The sequence below is a fragment of the Gouania willdenowi genome, chromosome 19 (genome assembly GCF_900634775.1).
Source record: "Gouania willdenowi chromosome 19, fGouWil2.1, whole genome shotgun sequence".
Lineage (NCBI taxonomy): Eukaryota > Metazoa > Chordata > Actinopteri > Blenniiformes > Gobiesocidae > Gouania > Gouania willdenowi.
This window is the reverse complement of record NC_041062.1, coordinates 15,214,819-15,236,049: the sequence shown is the minus strand read 5'-3', so window position 1 is coordinate 15,236,049 and position 21,231 is coordinate 15,214,819. Positions and strand designations below refer to the sequence as shown.

Genomic DNA, 21,231 nt, shown 5'->3' with positions numbered 1-21,231 from the left:
GAAGACGCTAATATGTCCATGATTTGTTTTTTTCTTTTTCTTTGCACTATAAGAATTCAGTGTTAGTCACGTTAAAAGCGCAGAACAGAGATATTATTGAAAACTGTGGAAAATATATAAAAATAAATATGATACCGGAGAAAAACATGATGTCTTTATGCGTGAAATTAAAGTATGTAGCAAATTATTTATATACAAAACCCTTCTCGAGTTGTTTCTTTGTAAATTGTTGTTTACGGTAGTAACTGGTGCCAATTTTGAACAAACAATATTAAAAGTTGTGATAAATAATCATCGAGTGGTTTGATTCATTACCTAAACTCAGGCTACATTTACTGTTTCTGGAGGTAAATCAGCTTTTTTTTTTTTTGGCAATTAGCTTTCATTTGATGAAAATATGTAACCTAGCATGAGAAAAGAGCATTGTGGGAATGGAAAGTTGTTATAACACCAACTTCTATGTCAAAAGCAGAAACGTGAAATGTAACTGTTGCTTCTTAAAAGCCAAGTTCCCACTGGAGAAAACCAAGTGCAGGGACTGGGTTGGTACCAGTGTACGGTGTACTTAGCTCTTAGCTACTCCTTAATCTGTGAAAATCCTATTTTCTAAAGGTGAAAGAGAATATTCATAGGTGATAATTAAGGAGGTCAAACCATTCAAATGGTCTATATATGCTGATACATGTTGGTAAGTGTTCCTTACAGATCTCAATCCAAACATGGAAGTTGCTTCAGCAGGCCAACCTCACCATGCACTTTCTTCTCCTGGATGAACCTGCATTTCAACATAAAAGACAGTAAGTAGTTTATGGTCAAGATATCTCACAAGCTTCATGGCAGTCAAGACTTAATGAGGACAATGACTATATTTGCGTCACTAAATGAAAGTGTGGTCCAGCAGGCCAGTCAGCCGAGAAAAAAATGATCAATTATTGATATTTCTGCCAGGGACTTTGTTTAAAGGAAATATCTCATTCATTATGAATAGAATTTTCCAAAGAAATGATGTAGAATGTTTAATCAGAAATCTATGTCATGCATGTTCTGAGAGTGATTAAACTTAAAAACTTACTTTTTTATATATTGACAAAAAATATGTATAGTAATAAATAGAAAATTTTAATTAAAAACTTACACTGGCCAGATCATCCAAAGAAGAGAACTCAAGGAAACAATGTTGCTCAACACATCAAACAAAACTTTTAAAAAAAAATAGTTTGGGTTTTTTAATGGTGCTGTACAGCCATCTAGTGGGAATTCTTGGTGATTTTCTTTTAACCACACTTAAAGTGCCAAGTCTACCATAATCTAAATGTATGGTAGATTGATTTTTATATGAATCAATCGACCATACATTTTGTACAGTAGAAGCAGGAGCACCAGAACAAACTACAGCAAGCACAAAGAAAACATTCAAGCCCTACACAGAAGATATCCAGTACTCATTAAAGAACACATTAATAGCAGAAATAATTTAATTTGGGGGTTTGCGTTCCCCTGTCTCATACGCCTGTCCAATAGGTGCCGGAGAAAGATATTATTAGATGATATTAGATTATATTTTTGACCCAAAAAATAGATTTGGAAAAAATAACCATGTTCTAGACATACTCACAATAGGCATGACCTTTTCACCTCAATGGCAATTTAAAATAATAATAATAATAATAATAATTATTATTATTATTATTATTATTATTATTATTATTATTATTATTATTATTTTTATGTGTTAGTGTTATATTTGCTCATGAGGGATTAAAAGGAAACAATCTACAAATGAGTTATTAATGCTTTTAAACAACAACCTTAAGTCTTGGTTGAGCGAAGAGGGAGACAAAGCCATACAAAGGAATGAAAATTAAGCAGAAGTGATGGGAGCAAGTTAAAGAAGCAAAAGCTAAATGCGAAATTCAAAAATATATCAATTAGACCACCAAAGAAAAAATTAGGAGTGATTAACTCATCATTAAAAGCCATAAAATAGATAGCACGGGGCTAAACTATAATTCATTTTAAAAAAAAAAAATGTCAAAAATACAGAACATTGAGATGAGTTATTTTCCATTGTAAGAAGTTTTCAAACGAATGGAAAGTGGCGCTATACATGTGAAGGTTGCGTGTAGCTACCAAAAATCAAGAGAAGAAGAAGTTTTTTCTTTTGTTTTGTTTTGTTTTAAGTAGAAGAAGAAGAATCCTACTTCCTGGTCGCGTGCGCTCGTCTGGACTTGTTTGAGAAACAACCAACGGTGAGTGAACATAAACACACAATTAATCTGAAATAATAGGTTTTAATGCAGTTCATAACATTTTTTTTTTTTTAATCAGGATTGTTATTATATCTCAGAACTGTGGCTGCACGGTAAGCTAATGATACAGCTTGGCTAAAGTTAAAACTGACAGACAGTAGTAATCAATCGTAGCATATTCGCCGTTTCATTCTCAAATGTTATCGGTATGAAATGATGAGCAGACATCTACAAATAGATAATATAATGGCTAGTGATTGAATGAATACATGGGCGGAAACTAAAGCAGACAAACGCTTCAGATGGCTGACTGGACCAGTTACTACAGGAATGAAGATGAGGAGGAAGAGCAAGAGGATGGAGAGCAATCTGCAGGTAGGAAGATGACGTTATTGTCAACTTTATTGTTTAGAATAGACATTAGAATAGTCTCGTTTTGTTAATGAGTGAATGAAACTAGGGATGTCCCGATACAACTTTTTTTTTTTTTTTTTAAATTTCCGATATGCTACCGATATTGCAGCCTTGACTATCGGCCGATACGATATTGATCCGATATCAGCATGAATCATGCATACTTTATTTTTTTATTTATTTTTATTTTAATATTTTCATTTTTTCTCTCTCTCTCTTTTCATAATAAAATAAATACTTACTGTATTTTGTTAGAAAAGGCTTGATCAAGTAATGTTACGCAAACAAAGAGCAATATTCAGCGACAATTATTTATTATATATTTAACCAATTGGTTACATCATTTTTAACCTTCAACATAATATCTACAGTATTCTACAATTAAATAAAATAAATAAAAAACGAATTAAAAGAAGAAAAAAAAAATCAGAAAACACGGAAATTTGAATCCGATATCCGATTTTTGTTTTTAGGCTAATATCAGACCGATATCTGATATCTATAACAGATCGGGACACCCCTAAATGAAAAAGTATGGAGAGCCTCCTGAATAGATTTATTTCTATAGTTTTTATCACTTATGGTCGTCTCCCTCCTGATGTGGAACCAACACTGACCTTTTTATTTTCAGTTCATGTTTTAATCAAATCATTTTTATCATTGTTTTGTGTCATTTTGTTGTTGTTTGTCTGTTCTTTTATTTCTCAATGTACACTTCCAGTCAAAAGTTTTAGAACACCCTAATTTTTCCAGTTCTTTATTGCAATTCAAGTTGTACAAGTCCAATTAATATCTTGAAATGGTATAAAGGTAAGTACTGAACAGACCCTCATGAGCATCAGGTGTTATTCATGGATTCCATCATTTCTTTTTCCACTCAAATTGCTTATTTGTTCTATGCTTTCATTTCAGAGTGCAATGACACAGTAAACTCAAAAATTTTCAGTAAAAAAAAAATGGAAAAGTGTGGTGTTCTAAACCTTTTGACCGGTAGTGTGCTTATGTTGTTGTGTGTTGTTGGTATTATTTAAATTAATGTCTCTCAGGGCCTATACTACGAAGATAGAAAATTATATCCTGGCTTTATCTCCATTAGCGGGCTTCACCTAACCAAACATTCCCTGTCAGAGAGAAGCCGTCCTACGAAGGTTGATAACAACACGCTGATTTAAGCCAAGTAATTTCAGCCTGCTACGTGCGCTCTCCCATAAAAGGGGTGGAGATTGCAGCATCTGACCAATCACTACAATGGGAAACCTGGCAGAGCCATTTTTTTTATAATGGAGGAACAGCTTATGATATTTCCTCCTTGTCACGCTGCCGTACGGTCACACCGGGATAAAGGATGAGGGTTACGGGGAACAGCTACCTTTGAAACTCGGAGGAGCCACTTGCGTTAGTTATTCTCTGGCGCCCCCATCTTTGTTTTGGTCGGACGACGCATCGGCGTGCATATTTTGCGTCGATATATTTTTTGCGTCAACGTCATTGATTACGTTGATGCGTCGTCTTGGCCCTAGAACCAAGAGATGATTAATCTGTAATAACGAGACTAAGTACTGCAAGACACAAGGTATTCACATTGCATTAGCAAGATCAAAGCATTCAGTCGAGTCCAAGGTACACAGAATTACAGTAATTACAACATGAAAGCTTCTAAACTTTAATTGACTTATTTCTACAAATAAATTAAACTTATTTGCACTTTATGTGCCAGATTATAATGTATTGGTGTGATAAAGCAGCCACCAACGTTACCTAAAGTTGTGAAATGATTTAAAGATTTGCAAGTAAATTCATGAGTCAAAAGGAGAAATAGTTAAACTTTTCATTTGGTCTCCTCTGGTTTAAACATTCTGGGTTTTTAGAACATAATAGGCTTTGACTTTTAATGTGTCTTTAGTCTCATTCTTAAATTAATTTGCAAAAAATACTCGTAAAAAATTGGTGCAAATGTACCTTTTTTCATATATATATATATATATATATATAATATATTTCATCATATGGCCTAAAATGTTATCATTTATGTTTATGTTCAACCTGATTTGTAATGGAATGGAAGGGTCATCACACATGACACCTTATTCATGCCATAACAATGACGTAAGCGTAATGGCAGCCTTATTTATACTCCTTAAAATAAAGTGTTAGCAAAAATTCTAAGTTTTAATTAATGCGTCTGGTTACAAAACACACACACACAAACATACATGAATCACCTGAAGTACACACTGTGTGTCTCTGTCATTAACAGGAGAAGAAAGACTCACAGGGAGGGATAGTTTGGTGTTTTTGGTGGACGCTTCAAAGGAAATGTTCATCAAAGGAGAAGACGGTGCACCCTCCAACTTTGACATGACAATGCAGGTAAGAGACGACAGTCGTTAAAATTTTTAATTTGTACTGACTAATTAATGACTGGTGTCATTGCTTGCCCAATGTACTTTGATTGTAACTCAGTTTAATGAAAATTTTTTTAGTTTTTTTGTTGTTGAATATAAATAATAATACATTGTTTTTGTTTTTTTGTTTTTTGATACCAAACCTCAAAGTGCTACAGGATTAAAACAATACAACACAACGTATATTAAAAGATTAAAAAGACTAAAAAGATGATATTTAAGTCTTTTCTTAAAAGTGTCCACCGTTTGCGGGTGATGCGAATATGATTCTACCATCATGATTATGATTATGATGATGTGTGTGCTCGTAGGTTGTGCGCACTGTGTACACGAGCAAGATCATCAGCAGCCACCGAGACCTGATAGCTCTGGTATTCTATGGCACTGAGCATAGCAAAAATCCAAACGACACATTCAAACACGTCTATGTCTACCACGACCTGGATGAACCTGGTGAGTACGCACACACACACACACAGACACACACACACGGAAATCAAGCTTCAAAAGAAAAATTTTAAAGCAGCACAAAATACAAACAGGCTAGGGTTGGGCATTGCCATGAATTTTTCAATACGATTCGTGTGTCACAATACGATATATCCCTATATATCGATATAGCACACTATCAATAATTACAAATTTCACCTTTACCAAGTACAAAATGGTATGAAATACAATTTATTTGTTTTTTTTAAACTTGCGAGAACAAATAGTATCTAACTGTAATTCAAATACAAATATCAAAAATAAGTGGTATGTTTATCAAACTGTCAAATTATATTTTATAACTTTTGCTTCTACAACAGATTCTGATTCTGTTAAGTTCTTAAATAAAAAAAAAGTCACCACATACAACTATCAAAGTGTCCAGTATGTTTTATGAAAATAAAGTGCTATTAACTTCCAGCTAAAATGCATCAAGGTTGATGTGTTTCACTTCATTTAAATTAAAAAAATATAGTTAGTAAGTCAAGTCAAGTTGTCAACATATCGACTGTAAACACACTGATCAATAAGAAGAAAAATTAACTGGTGTACTGCGTTTCTCTCAGTGTCCCCACAGTAAATAAATGATTATTATTTTAATAATAAAGACATTAGCTTTGTGAGCCTGGTATACCATGCGTGCGTGCATCAGCACTTGGAGAGAATGCTGCTGCATCTCAGAATCGCGGGAAAATCTTAGCGCTGCAACAGCAGCAGGTTACTTTTTTTTACCAGATGTTGATTAATCTGTGACATGCCACATCTCGCTCTAGTTTTTTTGTTGAAAAATGTGATGGAAAAAAAAAATCGATTTGGACATTTTTTTGTATCGATACATAATCGAGCGGTGAAATGTTGCGATACATCGCCGAATCATTTTTTCCTACACCCTTAATCCAGGCACTGTTTCTCCCTCCTCAGGTGCAAAGCGAGTCCAGGATGTGGATGCTCTGCGTGGGGAGAAAGGAGCCAAACTGGCTGCAGAGACTCTGGGGTGCGGGCCGTCGTCTCTGGGTGACGCTTTGTGGTGCTGCGCCAACCTCTACAGTGACATCAAACTACGCCTGTCGCACAAGCGGCTGATGATTTTCACATGCAGGGAGCAACCACACGGGGGAGACAACGTGAAAGACCGACAGGCTCGCACTAAGGCCAGTGACCTGAAAGAGACTGGTGAGCCTGACCTGCCAAACAAGAAAAAAAAAGAAGCATTTGTCATCATTTATTTAATAGTTTAATACGTCTTTGTGGATTGATTCTTCTTTATAGGGGTTGTCATTGATTTAATACACCTGATGAAACCAGGTGGCTTTGATGTATCGCTCTTTTTTCGTGATATTGTAAGTCCTCCAGAGGATGAGAGTGAGTTGGGGCTGCAGCTCGAGCCTTGTGAAAAACTGGATGACCTCCAAAAACGAGTGAGAGCTAAAGAGCAGAAGAAGAGAGCCACGGCCAGGTAGTTAAAGTTCACAAATGCTGTTGGTTTTTCATCATTTTCTCTTTTAATAAGTATTCTGTTTGATTTCCTTTTGTTGTTAAGTTCTGTGCCCGTGTTGTTTTGTCTTTAGGATAAACTTGTGTCTAGGCGATGGCCTGAACGTGGCTGTGGGACTGTATGCGACCGCCGTGACGGCTCGAAAACCACCGCCTGTCAAACTTTACAGAGAAAGCAACGAGGCCGTGCGCAGCAAAACACGCACCTTCCACACACAGACGGGCAGTCTGCTGCTGCCCAGTGAGATAAAGAAAGCTCAGGTAGGAGCAGTCGGCATGTATCAGCATTTTCTCTAACCAAAAACTAGATTTGACCCTTTGTATAATTGTTCTTATATGTGTTATAGACGTATGGGAAGAAACAGATTGAGATGGAGAAGGACGAGGTTGATTTTATAAAGAAGTTTGACGATCCAGGACTGGTTCTTATGGGATTCAAACCAATGGAGAAGCTCAAGCTGCATCACCACATCAAGCCTTCAGTGTTCCTTTACCCTGAGGAGGGGGAGATCAAAGGTGAGACCATGGGGGGAGATGCTGCATCAGATGATTGTTAGGACTGGGGCTTTATCGTGTTTATCACGAATAATTAATTACTGAAAAATAAGGCATTAAAAGGAAAAAAAGCAGTTATTCGATTTATTTTTTGCAATTCAAACAGCGCAGAACCTTTCTCATTTCATGAGTTCCTGGTACACCCATAATACTCATGCACAGACTACAATATAAGAGACTGGAGAACCTGAGAAGTCATTGCTGTGCTTCGTGGGTGTTGACTTAAGTTTTTAGCTTAAAAACAACAACGGATGGGAAACAGAAGCCCAGTTGTGTGCAAGGCTCCATTAGCACCTTAATGCTGAACATGTAGCAGCTAGCACGGACAGCGTTATGCTTCTGAGCAGGCAGTGTTGCCAGTCCACACTCAAGATGACATTGAATAAATCTATGACTGACAAATTAACCAAGTCACTGAATAAATGATCGTAGTTTACTATTGACCACCCTGTGGTAGAGGATGTGGGCGGGGCTAGAAGCGGTGCTACAAATAGCATTGTCTGACCCAATTTATAAACTTATGAAATGCTATGGAGAAAGAGTATTTCAAACTAAATTCCTCAGCGTTGCTCTGTATATTTTATGCCACAGATATTCTAATTATTTATCAATGTTCATTTTCCACTTCTCTGGAATGTTCTGTACAAACTGCTGTTTTTTATTTTGAATACACAAAAGCACATTTGATTTAGAAAGTTTACAAAAAATCCGGAAAAGCATGACTATAGCATACTTAAATTTAAGTTTGTGCACTCAGTGATGGAAATAATAAACAATTTTGTTGTTGACGCTCATTTATCATTTTCATTGATTCAGTCATATACCATAACCCTTTTAAATTGGGAAAATGTTGCTTCTCTTGTCAAATATTATAATAAAATAATAATAATGTTGTTCATCTACACACAGTAATTAAGGTTATTCTGTCTTTATAAATTAATGGCACATATGATCATTAAGGCCATGAAAACCATAAACAACTTTGTTGCTTGTAAGTAAGCTGTAAATATAATTTGTGGTAGTGCAACATCTTTCAAAGCTTCTGTAGTCATGGAGACCACAATATTGCCCTTGTTGCTCTGAGTTGCACGTAACCTGTGAGGAATCCATCATCTTCTGTTCTCTCTCCTCAGGCAGTGCTTGTCTGTTCTCTGCCCTGTTGAAGAAGTGCAGTGAGAAGAACGTGTACGCTCTGTGCCGCTGCATCGCCCGACGAAACAACCCGCCTCGGTTTGTCGCCCTGGTCCCTCAGAATGAGGAAGTGGACGACGCCAAGGTGCAGATTAACCCGCCAGGTAAATGAAAACTTGGCCTTTAAAATAGTTTTTTGGAGATGTCACAGTGTAAATGTGTGATAATAAGGGATTTGAAGCCTTGATTTCAGAATAAAAGTGTCTAAAAAGTGCTTAAAATGGTTCTCCTGCTGTATCAGGCTTCAACGTCATCTATCTGCCATACGCTGACGACGTGAGGACTCTTGATCTTCCTCGCTGCACGTCAGCTTCACAAGAACAAGTGGACAAGATGAAGGACATTGTTACCAAGCTTCGCTTCAAATACAAGTGTGGCTAGTAAAAACATTTCCTCTGAAGTTTTAAAACTCATTTTCAATTCAAACGTGGCAATTTCTTCTTCTGTCGTTTGAATCTAGGAGCGACGCTTTTGAAAACCCGGTCATCCAGAAGCATTACAGAAACCTGGAAGCCCTGGCTCTGGATATGATGGCTCCAGAAGAAGTAGAAGATCTTATCAGTAAGATTCAAACTGAAGCAGAGGTTGAGGTTCTATTTAGTGCTAATAGCATCCATTCCTCAGCGTCTCTCTCTTGTTGTCTCAGTGCCAAAGGTGGAGCAGATCGACCGCCGTCTCGGCTCTTTAGTAGATGAATTCAAAAACCTTGTGTATCCTGCTAACTACAATCCAGAGAGCAAACCTGCAGCAAAACGCAAAACAGGTCAGCACTCCATCCAAACACAGCCCCCATCTACTCTGTTTTATTTCTAAATATCTCCAAATAGCGTCATTTTCAGTCGACACAACTTAATCCCCCAAGGAAACATGAAAAAAGGTCAAATGTCTGCACTTCCACCAAAGTTTTAGTTGACCTTTCAGAGCATAGCCACTGGATCAACACAGGTTTTACATCACTATGCTCACTTAGCGTGTTTGTGTTTTTGTTGGACGACATTAACCAAAGGCTGACTGACTATGTTCAAAATGTCAAACTAACGTACTACTCATAGTCTGATGTAAAAATTAGTATGTGATGCGTTCACACCTTCCTGACAGGCAACACAGGCGGCCGCCTAGGATGCCATCTGTTGGAGGAGTGCCAAATTGCCCCCCCCCCCAGTTTATTTATTTATTTATTTATTTTTTAAAAATAGGAAAGTAGAAATGTCCTTGTACTGAAACTTTTGCTTTTTATTTTTACTTTTGATTGCTGTTTTTTTGCACCATTTTTGTTATTGTTCCCTGGAGACATTTGCACTATTCCAGTAGATGTTATATGGTATTATAGTGCATTATTTTAAAATATTTTTTTTTCAATGGTTTGTTGTTTCTTGATTTTTAAAATAAATAATAATGTGTACACACTGTGTATGTACTTGAATAAAAAACATATCTATTTTTATTCATTCATGGGGGAGGGGTCAAAGTCCACTCTTGCCTAAGGCACCGGATGACCTAAAGCCGGCCCTGCGTTCACATTAGATAGTATGGAAAAATTGTGTGCACGTTGGGCACACTAGTCATACTCAACCGCCCCATGATGCATCACGAGCAGAACATAAAATCGTTCTGTGACAGGCTTCAAGCTAAAAATCAAACACCTTTTCAAAACAAAAGCATCTTTTCTTGTCTTTCATTAGTTTTTGAATGCTTTTGTAGGTAGGACTCTTGTTTTGAAGTTAACCAGAACTTTTGTCAGTAGCACCATGGCAAGTCTCGGGAAATTTATTTTTCAGTGAGTTTTATGGATCAAATGACCACGTGTTGATATTCTTCATGACAGTATATACTCATTGAGTTTGTTGTGTGGCCACTTTTAAAACTATTTTTCTTCATTGTGATCCAGCCCAACAGCTCTGCCCGAACAGAGGAGATGATCTCCAGTTTAACTTTGCTCAGTAAATGATCTGCTGATGGACTTTTAGTTGTTGTGTTGTATCCCTCCAGTGTATGAACAAAAGGTTTTACAGTTTTGTACCTCTCTTGTCTTGTCACCTGCTCATTTTAATAGAGACCCGTCTAATTTTATGGTGGTGGGAATGTTTTCGGTTGTTCTGTGTCATTGCACCATTATAATAAGATATCTTTTGACTTACTTCCAGCTGATTCTGGAGGAGGAGCTGAGAAGAAGCCCAAAGTTGAGGTGTCTATGGATCAGATAAAGGTCCACGTGCAGAACGGCACTCTGGGAAAGCTGACTGTTCCAGTCCTGAAAGAAGCCTGCAAACAGTTCGGAGTTCGGACCACTGGGACTAAAAAACAGGAGCTGATCGATGCTCTGATGGACCAACTCAGTTCATGAAGAGACGGAATCGAGCATAGAGTCATCAGTAAGAGGCCGAAAGCCTCAATGTAGCTGTAGTTGTGCTTGTAAAAGAAATATCTGGCTTTTTTTTCTGATTATTCAATCAAAACAAATAAATACTTCATTCTAATCACTCAAACTTTAAAAAATGTATCATATTTACTGTAGAATTGTATAGTAGCATCTACACACTGGGCTTTATATGTAGGGTTAACAGTGTTGGAATGGTAAGAAACCAGTTTATTCTGTCTGAATTGACTGCTTCCTGTACGTTTGGCTGTATTTTGTTGCATTTTCTTTAATAAAACGTGCTGGATGCATTCACCCATCACACCTGAAGCTACATTTCCAGTTCTTCCTGTTGCCAACTTAAGAACAAGGCGTGTCCCTTCAAAGTAAGAGCTCAGGATTTACTGCATACTTGGACTTTCTCACTGCACTAAAGCCCCAGTGACGCTCCTGCTTAGGGCGAGCCAATCCTGAACAGATCACATGCAGCGCGGAGCTCATGAGTAATAATGTCACATTTTGACAGTGGTTACATTGTGTTGGAGGTTGATATCGGCGCTCGTCAGGTAAGGATTTAATGCATCATGCTACATTCTACCTACAGTGATGGTTTGAATTTCTATTCCTACTGCAGTAAAGTTTGATTTAATGCTGATAACACTGTTATTGAACTCTTTCCTTTCTTCTAAAGAACAGTTGCTTGATATAACACAAATGATTCCCAAAACAAACTAATTTATACCATTTTGTTTTAAATGTTAGTGAGCAGAACTGTCCTCGTACCCTCGACCTGCTGAAAGATGGAGTGTCAGTGTGACAGAGAGGCCTCCCAGGATGCTGCCTCAGGTGAGCGAGAACGCCGACTGTTTGAGTCGACTGGAATTATTTTTGATTCATTTTGAGATTTTCAGGATTAAAAATTAACCATCCTATACTGTATATGTCAGGGGTGCCCAATCCTGGTCCTCAAGGGCCTCTATCCAGCATCTTTTAGATGTTTCCCTCTTCCGACACACCTGATTCAAATGATTAACTCACTATCAAGCTCTGCAGAAGCCTGATAATGATCCTGGTCCTTTCAATCAGGTGTGTTGGAAGAGGGAAACAACTAAAACATGCTGGATAGGGATACGTTAAAAGTAATAAACAGATTTTGACTATTTTTCAACCCAAGAAAGACATTAGGCCTTGGAAGATTCCATTAGATTTTGGAGAGGATCCTCATCAATATACTGATTCTGGCTCAGTTTGAATCCCCATTTTTGGCTCGTTCTGGTTGGTTCTTCTGACGCCCTGCTGGTGACCTTTAAAACACGTGTCAAACTCAAGGCCCAGGGGCCAAATCTGGCCTTTTAAAACAAAGGTAGCAATGGGGTGTAAAAATATCTGGCCAATTTCCACGGGAACTTAAGCTCTGGTATTTTGGTAATATTAAAAAATATTGAAACTTTTCATGGGAATTATTTATTGAAATTAAACAAAGATTGGGAGCAATTTTTAATTACTGTGTCATATTCCAACATAAATATGGGCATTCATGCAAAATATTACACTTAAAAAAACATAACATTATAGCAGATTTATTTGGAAGTAGAACTTTACAATTACAGTATTCAAGTGGAGTTTCATTGAATTTGAATATTACAGTATTTGCAGGGGTTCACGGTTTTCCCACGCTTGTATAACACAATGGAAGTCATTTCTACTCTCAAATTGTTGATTAAAACCAATTTTTTTCCAAAATTCTGCTCAATCCTCAAATTATTTGACAAAATTTTCTGAAATTAAATAATTATTGTCACTACATATCACCTATTGCTTGGATATTTTCAGTGCTTGACATTCTCTACATACATACTTTTAGTTTATTTATACATGGAAATGCAAAGTGGCATTAATGTTGAAATTGTTCCCAACCTTTGCGGCCCACTTGAGATCAAATTTGTCCGTATTTGGCCCCCGACCAAAATGTGTTGTGCACCCTTGCTTTAAAGTGTCAATGATCATGGTCTGATTAGGATCATTGATCCAGATAAATGTGAATATCAGAGGAGGAGATTTGGTTCTCTTTTAGGATGTGTTGTGCTTTTGATAGGAATTCAATTTTAAACAGATTTAGCTAATTCTGACAGTTTACAGGTTATGTTTAGTCATGCGTTGATGTCCATGTTTCTATCTTATAAAACAGTGTAAAGTCCACCTTTTTTGTTAAAGAATTCTAAGTTTTAATTAATGTGTCTGGTTACTTAACACACACACACACACAGAGGCAGAGTTAGCTTTGGATTCCAGTTGTTTCACGCTGCATTACAAATTTGGGTGAAAGGTAAAACCCATGATTTACAAATCTGTAAACAACCTTAGCATTACTGACCAATGTCCCTCTTTCTCTCTCTCTCCATCTCCCTTCAGGCTGGTGGATGGGCACCAATAGCGTCCAGATGGGAGCCTTTACTGTGGTGGGCTACCTCCTCTACAGGTTCTCACAGAGTCAGTCCCTCAGCAACACTCTCACCCACTCGTCACAAACACAGAGTCACATGATCACTAGTGTCACTGTTACAGCACGTGTGAACAGCCGAGCTCAACCTTTTACGCTCGGTTGAAACCAAACCGCAACAATTAAAGTATAAAGTGTCTATTTATACGGGTGCCGTAGGGACAACCCCCGGTGCTAATGGTACGGTTACCGAAGTAAAAGTACGTAGCATCTTAGGGTTAGGGTTAGGTTTAAGTTATGAACCAATATTGCAACAATTTTTAGGGTTAGGTGAAGGATTATAATTAACTATCACATGACCTAAACTGGCCAATAACTGACTTATCACTTGACCTAAACTGGCCAATAACTGACCGATCACATGACCTAAACTGGCCAATGACTGACCTTTCACATGATCTAAACGGGCCAATAACTGACCCATCACGTGACCTCAACTGGCCAATGACTGACCTATCACATGACCTCAACTGGGCAATGACTGACCTATCACGTGACTTAAACTGACCAATAACTGACCTATCACATGACCTAAACTGGCCAATGACTGACCTATCACATGACCTAAACTGGCCAATAACTGACCTATCACGTGACCTCAATTGGCCAATAACTGACCTATCACGTGACTTAAACTGGCCAATGACTGACCTATCACATGACCTCAACTGGCCAATGACTGACCTATCACATGACCTAAACTGGCAAATAACTGACCTATCACGCGACCTCACCTGGCCAATAACTGACCTATCACGTGACCTCAACTGGCCAATGACTGACCTATCACATGACCTAAACTGGCCAATGACTGACCTATCACATGACCTAAACTGGCCAATGACTGACCTATCACATGACCTAAACTGGCCAATAACTGACCTATCACATGACCTAAACTGGCCAATGACTGACCTATCACGTGACTTAAACTGGCCAATAACTGACCTATCACGTGACCTCAACTGGCCAATAACTGACCTATCACGTGACTTAAACTGGCCAATGACTGACCTATCACATGACCTCAACTGGCCAATGACTGACCTATCACGTGACCTCAACTGGCCAATGACTGACCTATCACATGACCTAAACTGGCCAATGACTGACCTATCACGCGGCCTAAACTGGCCAATGACTGACCTATCACATGACCTAAACTGGCCAATAACTGACCTATCAAGTGACCTAAACTGGCCAAATAGGGGCACTGCGTACGGATAGAATGTCGGTATATTTTTACGGCAACTGTACGGATAGCCACTGCCTTTAAAGTTCACACTTTATTATTTTGATTCACCAAATTTTGCAACGCTGCAATATTATGGATTCAAGTCCACACAGGCCAGGATGTTTCTGAGTGGAGTTTACCTGTTCTTCCATGTCAGTTGATTTTATCATTCTCACACACTGACAGTAGTCTGTTCTCCCTTTAGCTCTCCCTGCTCTGATCCGCTGGCCCATTAGGATATTCTGCTCTTTAACTGGTGAGTTTATTCAAACTGTGGGCGTCTGAGGTAGAAGAAATCAAACTAATAGTCAGTGGTTTTCATCAGGGTTAGGGTAAATTATAATTGTAATTGGTAATTAATTATGGCGTAATTATAACTGAAATCGTATTTGAAAAAAAAGTTGCTATTGTAATCGTAATTGAATTGTAATTGTGTTTAGATAATTGATTTTGTAATTGTAATTGGCATGAACCAAAAGGAAACTGTCATTTGTAATGTCATTAAATGCAAAACATGGGGAACCATGTTGTAGTTTTATGGTTTACACATAGGCCTATTTAGTAAACCATTATTAAAATATGTTTCATTTCAAGTTTACCTGTTAGTTCTCTTTATGATCATTTTACCATTTAAAAAAAAAAGTAAAAAGTGTAAATATAGGGGTACTTTATACTGACAGAAGAAATGCTCAGACACCCACATCAAAAATATTAATATCAATATTTTCATCGATAAGGATGGATTTTTTTTTTTTGTATTTTACAGCTGATTTAAGACATGGGTCAAAACTGACGCCTTATCGTAAGAGATGCTAACAGAAAGCTAACACAAGAGGATGGTTACGTTTTATGGGCTCTGTTATGAAAGGCTCAGTAATTGTAATTAATAGTTTTTTAGACTTTAGTAATTGAGAATATAATTGTAATTGATTTCAGGGGGAAAATAATTTTTGTAATTTGAAAAAATGCTGGTCACCGTAAACTTGATTGAACATAAATAATTGAAGACTTAATTGTAATTTAAAAACTCATGTTATTGTTATTAAGTTGCTTTTTTCTCAGTTTTAGAGTTCAGAAATGTAGCTATACTTAGTCTGCCGAGTTTTCTTATCTTATTTTGAATTGACTTCATTGGTGTTAATTTATTTTTTAAAAAGGACTGTACATTTTGAAAAAAAACCTTATTTTTAATATTTTTAGTTTATACTCAAGATGTTTACTGTATGCAAGGGAACTGTGACAAGATTTATTACCAAATATAAACGTACTTTGAGTACTCTTTAATTAATCTACTTTTTACTTGTACTTGTAGTGTTTTATGTACGATTTACTTGTATTTGAGTAACAGTACTTCTACCTGAGTAGGATATATCAGTGCTCTTTACATCTTTTGCTAATATTTCTGCCTGGATGTGTCCATTACTCCGTCTGTTTCAGGTCTGACGGCTCTTTGGGGCTGGGTGAGCCGCCTCGTAGGAACCCTGCGTGGTACCAAACACATACTTCATGTCTGAGTGGACTTCTGTTCACTGTCTCGTGCTTTACCAGCAGAACAAACACTGACTGTTCGCTTTTTTTGTGTGTGTGTGTGTGTGTCAAAGGTATTCAGAGCTTGTGTAAATGGCTGTCTCGAGTTTGGCGGTTCATCGTAGGTGAGTCTCCTGTTAGCTGTTCACTGTGTTGCAAATAGACTTTTTAATGGGAGGTAAGATAATAGCGTAAAGATTGTAATTCAGTTTATCACACGACTTCATTCATTTGTGCTTTATTAGGATTTTGCTCCAAGTTCAAGTGGCTGTCTGCTGCCGTCAGAGCCATTACAGGTCAGTCTCCTTCAGTCTTACTTCACCTTTTTAACTCTTCTGAACCACCTCATCAATAATCAATAAAGGAGGTGTGTCCATAAGGCAGCTGTGATTCAGAGGATTAAGTTGTCTTGAGTTGTCCTTTCACAAGGTTAGCGTTTTGATTTCTCACCTGTCGGCGTGAGTCATTGGGTGTGACACGTTTACCTACATTGGTGTGTGAATGTCTAATTATCTTTTGATAAATAAGCGTGATTGATTTTGCTATTTGATGAGGCTACACTATTGCACTATGTAGTTGCATCAGAATCTTATTTTAAAATGTTAAAAGATGGATCACAATCAAATATTTACACGTTTTTTTGTCCGGATCATGTGAATGAAAAAGAAACCTGGAAGAAAAACCAAACAAATGTCTAAAAACAAGAACATTTAGAGAGTTTAAACCTCCAACAAGCTCCAAATATCCTCTGTGGCAGATATTTACAGTTATCTGGATCAGTGGTCCTGGTTTCATACAGTAATCATTCACACTTTAAAGGCTTTGAAGAAATATACAGTACAGTATATCCCCGTTAATGATGATACAGTAGGTCCAAATGTATGGGCTCCACCATTTTTTCCGAAATATCGTATATTGAATGCTCAATCTGGGGCTCAAATTTAGCCAATGATGAGACATGTAGGGATTTTTTAAACTGATCAAGAATCAGTAAATGTAATGGAATCTTCCATGGCGTAAGATCAATCTTTGGTTAAAATTTTGCTAAAAATCCATTATACAACAGTTAGTTTAGACCAAGTTATTTCACTGGACAACAGACATTCCAAGAGTGCTGATATAGAGTGCTTATGACATAATCCTGCTAACAGACAAACAAGTAAAAAAAAAAGAGCCAGATGAATATAAACTAAATCATTAGGTCATTTGCACTGATAATGAATGAGGAAATTATATTTGTTTTGCTAAATTGAGGCCAGTAACCAGAGTGAATGTGTTTTTCTATAAAATAATAATTTCATGGATGATCTCTTCGAAATTATTTTGAAAGAGCTTCTCTTGAACTCTTTAGGGTCCTCTGATGATGAGTCTTCAAAGTTGTCCACAGATCCCAGCAGCAGTGTGAGGCTGATCCTGCTGGGACCTTCAGATGGGGGGCGGACGTCCCTAGCACACGCTTTATTTGGCATCCATGAGATAAGGCCGCCCAAAGGTGGTCTGGTGGAGAGCACCGTTAGAAGGGCGGTGGTAGATGGTCGAGATCTAACTGTGGTCGACACCCCTGATCTTTTGGGGCCCTCGATGGGAAATGGCAAAAGAGCCAGAGAAGCCCTGAGGAGTCTCCAGCTCACTAGTCCAGGTCCACATGCCTTCATGTTGGTGATGCCAACTTCCAGCACTTTGACGGCTCAGCTAATGCAAGCTATAGTGGAGCTGTATGGAGATGGAGTCTTAGAGTACATCATCCCAGTGCTCACGCACGCTGAGCCTGCGGAGGGAGGGGGGCCCGATGTGGATGCAGGACCTGTCAAACAGGGCCTGTCTCTGTGCGGACAAAGGCCTGAGCTCGTAGAAAACCAGCCCGACCGTTCTCCAGAAACCCTACGAGTGTTACGCCAACGCCTGCTGGGGCGAGTGGTGGAGTTGAGGGAGACGAAGGATCTTTTCATCCACGAGATTCACAGAGAGGAGGAGCGGCTCAGGGAGGACCTGCTGAATGACATGGCTTCTTCACTGACCAAAAAACTAAAACACACATAGAAAACGTTCAGGGTCAACACTGTTTTTTAACCATGGAACATCTTTTCATTGAAAAAAATCCCAAGGCACACCACCAGCTGAAAATGTACCAAAATGGAAGTTTGTAGCCTTAACAATAAAAAAAATAAAAAGTGCAATTTATCAATATACAGTCATTCTTATCCAAGTGTCTTGAATAGGAGTCAAATCAAAACAAAGAAAAAAAATTTTATGATCTTTTACATTTATTCTTTCAAACAATAAAAAATCTGCAGTCATTCTTATAAGTATTTTAATAGGAATCAAATTAACAACAAAATCTATTTATTATATTTATTTTTTCGAATAAAAATTATAATTAACAATATCTAAGTGTCTTGAATACAAATATAAAACAAAACTTAAAATATGATTAGAACCACAGTTGACCTTTATTCTGTTAAATATTGTTTTTTTTTTTATAATGTATTTTTTATATTATATATTTTTTTTATTATATTCATATCACATATATTGAAACATTTCCTGCAGCACCATGGTTGAAAAACCCTGGTTTAACACACTTATCTCTGGGCTTTCTTAGTCAGATGAATGCATAATAAACCATTGCTCAGATGTACACACATTTAGTGTTTGTATGACTTGAAGTCATAATGTTTGTTATTATACTCTCCATTATCAGCCTTCCCTACTTTACATGTGCCACCATGTTTTGAATTTATTGAGGAGAAATCAAGGAAGTGAAAGATGGATCAGCAGTGCTGTTCATCTACCTTATATTATGCATACGCTGGTAAATGGTCATTAATAGTCTGCATTCACTATGGAGAGCACAAACCTCCGCCAAGCACCAAAATGTGCTGTTTGCTAGATATTTAGATTTTTTAATTTTTTTTTTTCCCAAATTAAGGAACCAATTCAACATTACTGAGTCAAATTCCATAAAGATTGGTCAATTAGGAACAAAGATATGATTTTTTTTTTTTAATTTTGTATCATGACAGATAGAGATTTTTCAGTTATTTAAACTGATCCTGAATCAGTTCATTGATCGGGAACCCCTCTAAAATTTAGTGGGATCTTCCACGGCGTAAAGTATATGGAGGTAGATTTGTGTCTTTATTGAATTAAAAAATAATAATAAATCACTTTAATTTAAAAAAAAAAATATTCAAGATCCAAAAAATTGCATTTTTCTTTAAATTTTTTTTCTTTTTCTGATTGAATAATAAAGACACAAATCTACCTACATAAAAGTTTATCTTTGGTTAGAATTTTGTCAAAATCTGTTCAGTACTTTTGACGTAATCCTGCTAACAGACAAATAAACTCCAGTCAAAAATTAATCATTTGGATTCTGGAACTGATTTTGAAATGATTAAAAACTAAAATAAATTTTTTTTTAAAAAGTTGATATTAAAAATTAGGAAGTCCTCAATTGTCAGATGTGTGAAAATACCAAACTTCTGCCAACATTTAATCAGAAAATTAAAAACTATTTGGTCAGTTGTTTAACAGGAATTTTACTATGCATGTATTTTGCAAGAGACACATTTTGTCCTTTTACAGTAAACAAAGACTAACAAATGCATGGAGACAAAAACAATGATAGGATTGACAAAAAAAAAAAAAAAATGCAAAAGACTGACACAAATCTGAACTAACCCTCTATAAAAGGGTGGTGTATGAGAAAATCAATATCAATACATAAACTCTGCACTCCATGTGTATTTAGTTAAAGGGGGGGAGACAATCACTAAAACATGTTGAAATAGTCCTTTTTATCTCTATGGAAATATATTATAAAATATATTATAAAAGTTACAGAGTCATGCTTTAATAATATAAAACAACATAATACTATAAATAAATAAAATAACTCAGGAAACATCTAGGTGTTTTATATTTAAAAGTGTTTTTTTTTTTTTTTACTTATTTCGTCACATATTTAGTAAACTGATATATTTAGTTTACTAGACTAAAAAGAAGGGAAAAAAAATCTTAAAATTGGTCTCAAGCTGAATTTATATTATTCAATGTACAAAGGTCTTAGTTGTTGCCAGAAAATGCATGTCCATATTTTAAATGTGGGCTGTGTAGACTGTTCTAGTTTGATGTGCTAAAAAAAAAAAAAGTGTTTGTTGTGCAAAGTTCATGCATAGATTTTTTTTTTTTTTTTTTTTTTCAAGAATTTCATGATGACATCGCTTTGTTGTTAGACTAGCATGAATTGGCAGTCTTGGGTTTGGGTTCTATTTGCAGTGTGTCACTTTTTAGACTTTAGATTAAAAAAAATTAAAAAATACTTATTTTATCATTATCATTATTATTATTATTGTTATTATTATTATTATTAGTAGTAGTAGTAGTATTAATAAAGGTTATACCAAGAGTAAACCTCGAGTTACCACCAAAAACTTGTTTTTCAAAACATTTTTGGGGGTTATATTATTATTATTATTATTATTATTATTCTTTTATTTATTTTTATTAGTAGTACAGTAGTAGTTTTTGTAGTAGTAGTAGTAGTAGTAGTAAACTTACTAAAAAGAATTAAAAAAAAACACTTATTTTATCATCATTATTATTATTATTAGTAGTAGTAGTATTAATAAAGGTTATACCAAGAGTAAACATACATGTAAGTATGCCCAGAGTTTATCTAATAAAAACTTGTTTTTCAAATTGCATTTTTTTGAGTGTGTTCTTTTCCCCTTTCCAAAAATATCGTCTCGTATCGTGAACTTTCTAGGCTATATCGTCACATCTCTAATTATGTGAAACAACTTTAAAATACT

The 21,231-nt window shown here is 36.4% G+C and overlaps 2 protein-coding genes across 4 annotated transcripts; both read left to right on the top strand.

Moving 5' to 3' along the window:
* Nucleotides 1-2,185: 2,185 nt before the first annotated feature.
* xrcc6 (X-ray repair complementing defective repair in Chinese hamster cells 6) lies at nt 2,186-11,483 on the top strand. 3 transcript variants are annotated; one of them, XM_028476141.1, is made up of 13 exons: nt 2,186-2,249; nt 2,552-2,624; nt 4,921-5,033; nt 5,380-5,521; nt 6,479-6,730; nt 6,863-7,013; nt 7,126-7,312; nt 7,399-7,567; nt 8,740-8,901; nt 9,039-9,168; nt 9,258-9,358; nt 9,444-9,560; nt 10,942-11,483. In XM_028476141.1, exons 2-13 carry the CDS (start codon nt 2,552-2,554, stop codon nt 11,139-11,141), a joined length of 1,797 nt encoding a protein of 598 aa, XP_028331942.1. In that variant the 5' UTR covers nt 2,186-2,249; the 3' UTR covers nt 11,142-11,483. The 3 variants fall into 3 exon arrangements, with proteins under 3 accessions (XP_028331942.1, XP_028331941.1, XP_028331940.1); XM_028476140.1 differs by having other exon boundaries at nt 6,827-7,013; XM_028476139.1 differs by having other exon boundaries at nt 2,187-2,249; nt 2,536-2,624; nt 6,827-7,013; nt 10,942-11,141.
* Nucleotides 11,484-11,578: 95 nt separating this feature from the next.
* On the top strand, nt 11,579-18,651 carry LOC114481540 (immune-associated nucleotide-binding protein 7-like). Its single transcript, XM_028476465.1, has 8 exons — nt 11,579-11,719; nt 11,916-11,999; nt 13,566-13,643; nt 15,093-15,143; nt 16,325-16,375; nt 16,489-16,539; nt 16,660-16,710; nt 17,766-18,651. Exons 2-8 carry the CDS (start codon nt 11,954-11,956, stop codon nt 18,452-18,454), a joined length of 1,017 nt encoding a protein of 338 aa, XP_028332266.1. The 5' UTR covers nt 11,579-11,719; nt 11,916-11,953; the 3' UTR covers nt 18,455-18,651.
* The last annotated feature ends 2,580 nt before the right edge of the window (nt 18,652-21,231 follow it).